This window comes from Falco cherrug, chromosome 4, assembly GCF_023634085.1.
Source record: "Falco cherrug isolate bFalChe1 chromosome 4, bFalChe1.pri, whole genome shotgun sequence".
Taxonomy (NCBI): Eukaryota; Metazoa; Chordata; class Aves; order Falconiformes; family Falconidae; genus Falco; species Falco cherrug.
Window position 1 is genome coordinate 98,866,727 of NC_073700.1, and position 10,345 is coordinate 98,877,071.

Consider the following 10,345-nt stretch of genomic DNA (forward strand, 5'->3'; position numbering starts at 1 on the left):
GGGAACTACCAGAACTCACTGCTCACCTAATGTCATCAAGTACAAGGCTCTCTATTTATTTAACAGATGTGCAGTTTCCATGGTATTCCCGTTTGCTTCCTTGCTCCACCTCTCTAGCATATCACGCACCCTAATATTAGAAGCTCTGCAGGTAAAGCAGAAGAGGAGGCATTATACTGTTAAATGTTGGACCATTCTTAAAAGCAACTGCCAATACTCTTCTTTCCTTGTTTGCTTCTATCTTTGAAAGTCAACAAGTACCGCGCAGTGAGCAAATAAATGACATATGGAAGCCTTTATAGTTCTGTCCAGCCAGGTTCAAAAACCGGCTGCTGATTTCCACCTGTAATGAAGAGGAATAACCAACACTTTTCTGTCATCTGTCATTTCAATCCTGGATCCGAGTCTGCCAGCTCAGTTATCTGAAACGGTTGACTGATTTTATTTTTTTTAGAGTTCATATTCCTAAACCACAAGTTAATAAAGTTAAAACTTCCACAAGCTAATCTCTATGGCTGCACATAAACTGAAATAGAATATATCCTTCTTTCAAACAATAATTTCTGACATCATGCTAACCATTAAACAGCCATAGGTACTGAAGAAGGAGAAAAAAGCAGGGCAGCCTTTACATGTGGTAATATACAGGTGATACCATAGGCAACAGAGTGTTGAAGGCTACAACGCAGTCACCTTTACAGAGAAATCATATTGGCTAATGCTACTGAGAATTTAGGGGCCAGTATCTACAGTCAGGGGACCTTCCCTGCAGTAGCAGTCACTGTCTGTGCTTCTCCAGTCTTTCTGGAAGTAGTACGATAGTCAAACCCAATTTCTACAGCTCTCCTCTTTCCTTTCCCAGTGGTAAAACAAGCTGGAGCCCTTCCTTTGCTTGTTCACCTTGGAACAGCAAAATTCAATATTGCTTAAGTTGCTGAGAGAAGAAAATGAGGTAGGAAACACAGAGCCTGCCCCTGCTAGAGTATCATGGCTCTCTTTCAGCTGACTCAAACCAACATTACCTAGAGTGGCTGTGGAGGAATTGCTAAGAGAATAGGGAAATCTGGTGTAAATTGTTAACTTGCCAATACACGTTAGCACTGCTCACAGATACAGAACTGAGTATCAGGACAATGCTGGCCAGCACCACCACGCCACTGCCTCTTTTACCCGCAGGGAAAGAAGCTCTTCTTCAGACAATTCTAAAGACTCAGACAGGATCAGCACAGAAAGCTTCTCACAGTACTTATTTCACCCACTCATTGAGCTGAAGACATAACATGGCTGTTACAAGATTAAGCTTTTACGACTGTATCTAATAAAGCTTTTTGTCCTGTTCATGACAGCTCACCCAAGGGAATAATGACAACCATCTCGAGCCATTACATCATGCTATTTGACATGGAGGAACAAAGTTGAGACAGAAGATGAAATTCTGCTCTCAGTGAGTCCTCCTCAGCTCTACTGACCAGGTGAAAAAGTCTTAAGAAATGTCAAATATGGTGAATCTTTCCTCTTACACTTAGAGCCAAGTCCTGCTGTAAGCTGTGCTACAGATGGCAGGCTCTACCCTTGCCTTGATTTTTCATTCCTTTTTAGAGAAAATGGCACAAACTTTATCAAAAGGCAAAGCACAACCAGAGACAAACGGGACCACTCACTTGTGTAAGTGGTCTTCAAAATAAGCAAGAGGCAGGCTATCTAATCCTATATAATTTAGTGCCATAGTAAAAAGAGTAACCTTGTATTTTTATACTTTACATGAGAAAAATAAAAATTCCCAAAATTACACTGCAAAAAAGCAGTGTAAAAGTGGTTTCTGCTGCACTTTGAAAAGACACACCAAAACATTAACCACATAATTATGACGCTTAACTGATCTACTTACTTCTGTAATAGACTTGACAAAGCGGATTCCATCATTAGCTCCTTTGACTTTTGCCAGACAGTCACAGAAATAATCCCAGTAGTCTTTTCTGTTCCCCAACAATGTGTTTTTTTCTTTCTGGTCAAACTTAAAAAAGGAAAACAAAATGCAATAAGCAAAACTTAAATATAAATATACTTATATATAGCTACTTGGAATTCTGTTCCTTTCCCAGTAACACGTGCTTTCATTACTCTTAGTTTTAGCCAATGTATTCACAAAGGAAAGAGACATTGTACTGCACTGATGCAATCCAGCAGCTACAAAAGCTACTTTACAGACAGTAACAGATAATAATGTTCTGGGTCTAGTTAAAATACAGACATCCATTCAAAACTGCTGAAACAAAGGCTTGCAAGAGATTCAGCGCTGTTCAAGAGCAACAAACTAACACCCAGTTGCTGAGAGATCTGCAACCAAGTGTGGCCAATAACACACAGGCAGGTACCAGGAAAACCTGCTCTACCTAAATAAGTTTCAGAGCAACAACGCAGGGAGGGCATGGACTGCAGCTTGGACCTTTCAAATCCCAAAGGATTCTCCAGCTTCTGCTGAAGCCTCTGCAACCCAATTAAAACTCCCTTGCCTAGATTAAGGCTAGATTAGCACTCGTTGTTGCGATCACTGATGTGATTACAGTATGTGTAGACACAAGACTATGAAAATTGAATTACTTAAATCAGGGGTCCTCAAACTACGGCCCGCAGGCCGGATACGGCCCCCCAGGGTCCTCAATCCGGCCCCCGGTATTTACAGACCCCCCCGCCAGGGTTTGGGGGGGGAAACCAAGCAGCCGCAGATGACTGCCTGCCACTTCATCCGCGTGCCGCCCCCCTGGTTAAAAAGTTTGAGGACCCCTGACTTAAATTTTGAGGACAGACAAAAATTACCACTCCAGATTAAATATCAGCCTTTGGCAGTAAACCTTCTATACAATTAAAATGAATTTCCAAGTGAAATTGCTAAAAATTCTGTAAGTTCCTCACACCAGTACATTTGCACCATGAACAGCTTACTAGTATTTATTTTGCATTAAAATGTTGCCAGGAACTTATTAGCTGTTTTTCCAAGTTAATTTATCAGAATATACCTTTAAAATCAAGCTCAAATCTTTCAGATCAATAAAAGAATGCCTCACATTCTTCAACCAAACTGTCAGCATTGCCTTTTGCTTACATTTATTTACTTTATTTGAAGTACGTATAATAAGCCGCACACACTTCAGTTCACTTACTTGGGGGCAAGGGGAAGAGACTTAATTGGATATTTATGATTATTTGAGTTAAACCCTGCATACTGAAGAGGCAATCAGAGAAAAAGAGGCCTACTTTTGATGGTGGATTACAAATGAGACACGTCACATTTTACCTGAAGAAGGTACTCAAGCTTGTAGGAGAATTTTTGCAAGTTGACACTGTCATCTGTGATCGGTTCCCCTCCTTCTTTAAATTCTTTACTTAATTCAATCACTGCATCTTTAAAAAAAGACACCAAAATGGTTAACTAATGCAAGAGATATATAGCACTGAAGCCATAAACAACTAAATAAATGAGGGTTCTGCCTGGGCATTATGCATGTGTATTCATGCTTCTTTCAGTTGAAATGTCTTAATGACAGTGCAGAAACCTTACTGAGATGCTTGCAATTTAAGACCACCTATTAAAAAAACCCAGAGCTCAAGCTATGTCAGTCTGTTGTATGGACTATTTCTTGTTCTTAAAAAGAGCAAAACTTCCTTCTGATGCTTAGCAAAACTTGTTTAACAGACAACTGCTAACTGGTTCTTCAGCAGAGGAAAGAGAAATAACTTTTTGCTCTCTCATGTGCATGTTAAGGTATTGCCACAGAACAAACAGAATTCTGATTAGAAAGGACAAAGCATGTAATCTGCTAAAGAGGATCAGTAACACGAGAACAGTCATTCAGTCAGCACATTTATCTTCTCCCTGCTTTATTCAGGAAGGTTCAGTTTGTGCCAGTTACAAACACAAATGGAAAAAATAATTTATATTGAAATAAGAACACAGCAACTCCTCTTCCCTAAAACCTACACCCACAGTGGGTGAGAAAATCTCAAGTCAAAGCAAACTCTGTTGTCTCCCTGGACACACTGACCCAAAAGAGTAAATACACTCAGCATCAGAAATTACTGATTTTGAGCCTGCTTTTCACTTGGTTTTGTACTTCTTTCCGGTGCCTGAGTGAGCCTTAGCTCCCAGTCCCACTTGCAAATTAAAATCTCTTCTTGTTAGAAGGCATGTAGATCTCCTTTTTTATATCACAGGAAGATCCAGATTCCCAGCTTTGGTGCATATGGTACCTTATATTTAATAAAGATTAAAAGGAAAAAACCTGGATCTTGGTATAGGGCTGATTAGGACAGAGGCAGAGCAGAAAAATGGTTATGAATCTGCTGCCAATTTTGACTGCAACAGAGCTGTGGAAAATAAGGTTGGCTACTGCTAGTGGAGGACAAGCTAGGTGCCCAGAAAACATGTTCTGCAGCAATGACAGCTGATCCAATTCTCTGGCACTTTTCCTCTGGGTCTCCACTCCCAGTTTGGTTTGGTCTCCTGTTTTTTCCCCTTCCACATTATCAGCAACTCCACACCAGCTTCCCATCAAGCAAGGGTCTAAAACCCAGGCCTTCTTATCTCACATGAAGTCTTTTAATAGCATAGCTCTCTCTCTTTATGCCATCAAAGTCCTAGCTCACAACGCACACCCCAAAGGCACTTTTTTTTTTTTAAATTGTAAAACTTATTTCTCATCTTGTATGTTTAAATTTGCAGGATTTAAGAATTTAGGATCCTGTAGAATGTACAGCACATCTTCGCCAAAAAAAATCAGTCACATCTCTATTGAGCACATCACACACCTTGGACTATGTTGTTTTAATTGCTGCAGAAAAGTGTTACATAACTGAAAACACAACTCCTAGTCCCTGTTTTCTAAAATACAGAGGACACGGTCCAGCCTCCAGGATGAATCTGTCAGCCTGGCACTGTACCTTGCAGGTCTCTGATAATCCGCTGCAGCTGGCTTTCACCACTAGTTGCTGCCATCTTGAAAACCAAAGGAGCTCCCCTTCTGGGCTGTCAACCTTTTCATCCATCTAGATAAAAACAGCAGAGTTCATATCCTTGATGACCATTGGGCTGATGAAGATTATTCTTCTCCGTGACACCTGCAATTCTGTGTAAGTCAAAAATAAAAGGAAAGTCTTTAACATCTCAAATGGGCAGAAGAGAGGTGCTTTGGCATTTTAGATCCTGTTTAGTAATGAATTCCCATAAGGACAACTCTTTTCCAGCAACCTCCTTTATATTTCCTTCTAGATTTCACTTTCCATTTCAGTTATTTCTTCAGTTACATCTCTCAAAGCTACTGAGCAAACCATAGAGAGCAATTTTCTCTTCCTGGAGTTACAACACAGTTAGTCTTACAGCGCAGCTCAGGCTGGCATTTCATGCAATTCTCCTTTGACCCTGACAGAGGTTCTGATGACACAGGGCTTTCCCTCCCAAAACCCTTTGCCAGATTTTCCCTACAGGATGCAGCGTAAAAAGATACAACTTTTCCATTTCAGGGGGATTTTCAAAACACAGGCTAGCCACAGGCCAAGGAGTCAAAAAACGATGTGTGTTTGATTCTCTGGCATCGGAGCATATTTTTAACTCATAAGAGCTACTAAAAGATTTAGTACTGGAGACTGCTTTTAGCATGAGAAACACCTCTTATGCCCTCCTCAGAATCCACTGTTCCCAATACATGTAAGAGGACACCACTTTATTTTAAGCTCTGTTACACCATCCCTGGCTGGATAAATATACCATGCACCACCTCCCTCGCTTAGAATAATGACAAGTGACTTATACCTAACACTTGTAGAAAATCTTTCCTTCATTAAAATGAATTAATTAAAATTAATGTAAAGGGGACCCAAACTTTCAAACACTAACCTGGGAACGATCATTCAAAAAAAGCCACATAGAAACTGCATAGGGAACTTACTAAGCATCCTGTTCAAAGGTTGTTCAGAATTCACCCTAAGATGGTACAGCCAGATTTTCAAGCAAGCACAACACCCAAAGTACTGACTCTTCAGAAAATTTGCTGTTACATTTCTGTGCTTTTGTTATCATTCAAACTGAACTATATTGAAATTAAGTTGTAATTAAAATCTTACAATCTTTTGAAATACAGATGTGATTAGGTCAAATTATTATATCTCCTTTCTCTTTTCTTTCTTTCAGTCTAAACAACTCTTAAATTCGCACAGCTAAAGTAGGTGTCTGAATGAATCAAACAGACCATCCTTCTACCCTATGTATCAAGGAACTGTTTGGAAATGGTCCTGATATGATTCCATACCCTCTTCTTTTTGAAACAAAGCAAACCCTAACAAAGCCATAGAGATAGAACCATGGTAAGGATAAAGAAAACGCTGAAACTAGGCTTACTAGTGTGTTTCTCTTGAGTTTTGTTACCTGCTAGTTTTTATTTCCACATTTTGATGGCAGTCATTACGTTACGACACAAACATCACGTGGACCATGTGCTGTCTGCGGAAGAGCCCTGGCCTGCAAAATCCCTACCATAACTGTGTTGCTTCAGGGAGAGAAGGCCAGCACAGCACAGACCAGCTGACCTTTTGTGGTGCCAAACATGATTTTTTACCCTGAATCAACAATATTACATACCCAAGATTCCTATCTTGATTCTACTGAGTGATCATATGAGGTACCACACTTCCTGGCAACTTGCTGGGTTTGGATACCAACGAAAAATAGCAATAACAAACCCAGTGAGTCAATGTTTCCTTTACCAAGAATGCATAGTAATATCAGCCTTATCTGTTCAGTTTGGACAGAAAGGAGCTTAAGTGAGCAGACTGTTCAGTGTGAGCAATGGAATGCCAAACCTTGCAGCCGAACCAAATGCTCCTCCTCACACAAAGGAGGAAAAGAGCAAGGACCAAAAAGGCAATCCTGCCCATCCTTCCCAAAGGCCAGAACAAGTTCCAATTCAAGGCTCCAGAGGCACAAAGACTATGCAGGAGGCATGCTGGGCTAACAGTCAATAGGCCAACTGCAGTCACACGCAGAGAGCCTGGAAAAGAAGGCAGCTGGGAGCTGAGCCCTTATTTTGCAACAGCCTGCAGGGGAGCAGGACATTAGGCATCCTACAGCAGACAGGCGCAGCATGGGACCTTGTCAAGTGCTAATTCCCAGCAGACTGCCCAAAGGGATATTTACTGTGGGAGGTCTAAGGTGATTTAGAGTTGTCCCAGCCCCACTAGAACTGCGTAAGTTAGTGTGTTTGCCCAGAAGTCACATATAAATAACTACTGTGTACACAAAGTTCAGCGGCCCACTGCAAGGGAAGGCAGTGTGTTCCCCATGAGTTGATCCTGTTGTGCCAAAGCAGCCCAAGACATGCATCTTTATTCCTGTCAGGATCTCATAGACAGAATGCAGGAACCCTGAACTGAGACCACAACTCAGGTGGAGGCACGTAGCTGCACAGCCCACTCCTCTGTCTGCTCCCAGTCACCCCCCTCACCAGTACAGGGAGCAAGGTCTCACAGCTTCACCCTTCCTTGCACCAGCTCCTGCCCATGAGCTACACATTTACTCCCTTCTCTTCCCAGAGGTGAAGGGGATCTTTCTACCTGGTCTATTGCACTTTGGAGAACGTGCTGAAATTTCTTCTACCAGCCTCCTGCTCTGCAAAACTGTGGTCCTTCCAGAGGTGTTCTTAGAAGACCCGGTCCATACCACAGAAAGGTGCAGAGCTCTCACTTCCTCTAGCAAAGAAAGCTGAAAATGTACCTTAACTGGTTTCCCAAGGTTTCAAAATAGGAAGAGCTTCTGTAAACATCTTATCTAGTCCTTCCTGATCACAGAGTATTTTGCCCAGAATTCTTTAGAGCACAACGCTGTTCCTCCAGCATTTCCTATTCTATTGTGTACACCTGTAAATATTTCCTGTGTGAAAACAGCATGATACATGGGTCAGGCACAAACGACCTGCTGTGGGTCAAAAGCTTTTTAGATGTGCATCATTACCTCTTATATAATAGCATTTGACTACGGCCAATGGCATTAACTTGCACAAAACTGCAGAGCAACAATGACATCAGTGCAGTTGCACTAAGGACCTGGCACAGAGTACAGCAGAGAGGGCAAGACAGGGCATGTCATCAGTCCCTCCTCGCACGCTTGGGTCATGCCTGCTGATGTCTGAAGCTGGCTGCTTGCTCCCTTTCCTGCTGGCCTAAGTACTAGTGTGGGGGTGACAATCTTCTTTACAGAGGAGGATATCCTGGAGATTAAAGACAGAAGCAGAAAGGAAACACAGGAAAGAAAAGATTTACCTGAAGGGGAGTGAGACACCTACAAAACAGTAAACAAAATTTAATGACTGTAATTAAATTGGTTAGTGGAGTAGCTACAATGACCTACTTTTAACCTCATTTCAAAAAATTTCTCTTTGTGTTACTGTAAGCATGTCTGGATCTCCAGCAACTACTTTTTTTTTAATTCATTGGTCAATTTTGGCCAACCTTGACAGAAGGTAGAGGTCTTCAAAATATTACACTCCTCCATGTGTAATCAGAACAGGAAGCTGGGAGGAAGACGATGAGCAGAATTCCTCTTCATAGAAAGGCTGCAATGAGCAACCTCCATTACAGGCTGATACCAGAGAACCCACTCCCCACCCAAGTGCATTTTCAGTGTATAGTAACAGCAGAGCTCACACTGCAGACTTGGTGTAATTCAGTGAAAAAGTAAATCAGATCTGCAAGACAATTTCACTGGAAACCAAGTTCCACTACTTTCTACTGCTTACAGAAATATTTCGCATTAACATAACTATTCTGGTCTACCCATTCCAAACAAGGGCACTTCATCACATGGGCCTCACTGGTATCACAAGACCTGTAATGATTTGGTGCCCACAATTCTATACCTGTGCTAACACTCTGCAAAACAGAACAGGCAAGTGAGGATACTGACTTGTTAGTCCCTTGTGTAATGTAAACATCATTTATCTCACAAAAGCAGATACTGTCAGATAACTGCAAGGCAAACTTTAGGAAAGTGGAAAAGGCAACCTACCTGGCCACAAGATAACACTGACAAAAGAATATTGAATGCAAACCTCACGGTAAAGATGAGGGAAGAAACGGGAAAAGGAAGCCTCTACCTCTCAGGACTGTAACACCACTGATTTAGTTAAATAATTTCATTCCAGTACTTTTCTGGAAAAAGTACTTCGTACTTTGTCATTGCAGGAAACAAGCTCCAGTGGAATTTACTGCAGCTGTGCTGCTAGCTTTTCTCATTTTGTACCGTGGTACATAAAGCTGCACATCCATAAAGCTAAAGAACTGTTCTCTGGAAATAAGGGTCTGAACTGCAGAAAAAGACAGTGACTCTTCTGTCATGCACACACACATGCTTTTACTAGGCAACTCAACCCCTTGTGCTTCAACACTGCATATAAAGATACGTGACTGACAAAAATGCACACTGGGCTACATTAAAAAGAACAATTAAAACCAAAAGGCAGGCACAGCATGAACGTCAGATAAGGTTTTCATTTGGAGTTTTAAAGCTTGGTTCCATTCTGAGAAGTGAAATTTTGTTGCTAATTTTCCTCCTTTGTTTTCTACACCAACAAACCTTCACATTTCCATTACAAAAGTATGTTTTTGGAGGAATATTTGTTGTATCTGTTAGTGCCTCAAACAGGAGATCATGCAGTAAACCTATGCTGGGTTTCCCACATGCTCACACACATAAACCTTGTTTTGAAGTGTTTGAGCATACAAACATTCAGTAATTAAACATATCTTGCAGAAGATATGTGTCCAGAAAAGCAAATTTAGGGTGTCATAGCATAGCAGAAGACAGTAACTAAATGAAGGGCATAAAAACATTCACATATTTTACAAATGCCTAGCAGAAAAGTATCATGTTTATAGTTCGGGGCTCCTTACAGTTGAAGCCCTTTTGCGGGGAGGTCCTTGCACTTTAGGGATATTTACATATTACAGTATAAGTACGCAGACTAATGACACTCACAGAATCCTGCTTGCACCCCTAACCTGACAGGAGAGGCTGACACAAAAGAACCAGGAAAGTTTTGTGTAATCTTTGTGTAAACTCCCTGTTCTATGGACAACTGGCCTGCATTCCCCCTCACCCCCATTCCTTGTATTTGCAAACTGTTCTTAGAAAAAGATCAAAACTAAGCAACAGATATGAGTATACTAGTGGCACGATACGAAATCTGTGAGATAGAGTTAATTTATAACCCTGAGTGGGGAAAGCTGGCAACTCTAACAACTTTTTTTAATGCTGCACCTACTGAATTGGACCTCCTCTAAGACCTGACTTAAAGCCCCT

The 10,345-nt window shown here is 41.3% G+C and overlaps 1 protein-coding gene across 5 annotated transcripts in view; it reads right to left on the minus strand.

The window, feature by feature from the left end:
• FYCO1 (FYVE and coiled-coil domain autophagy adaptor 1) overlaps positions 1–10,345 on the minus strand; it is a 53,770-nt gene that overhangs the window by 39,027 nt on the left and 4,398 nt on the right. For 4 of the 5 annotated variants that reach the window (XM_055709153.1, XM_055709156.1, XM_055709154.1 and 1 more), the window contains exons 2-4: positions 4,939–5,123; positions 3,296–3,402; positions 1,889–2,014 (exon numbers count right to left, since the gene is read on the minus strand). In XM_055709153.1, the coding sequence (XP_055565128.1) occupies positions 1,889–2,014; positions 3,296–3,402; positions 4,939–4,993 (288 nt within the window). In that variant the 5' untranslated portion in view covers positions 4,994–5,123. The remainder of the gene's footprint in view (positions 1–1,888; positions 2,015–3,295; positions 3,403–4,938; positions 5,124–10,345) is intronic. The other variant, XM_055709155.1, reaches the window with a different exon arrangement.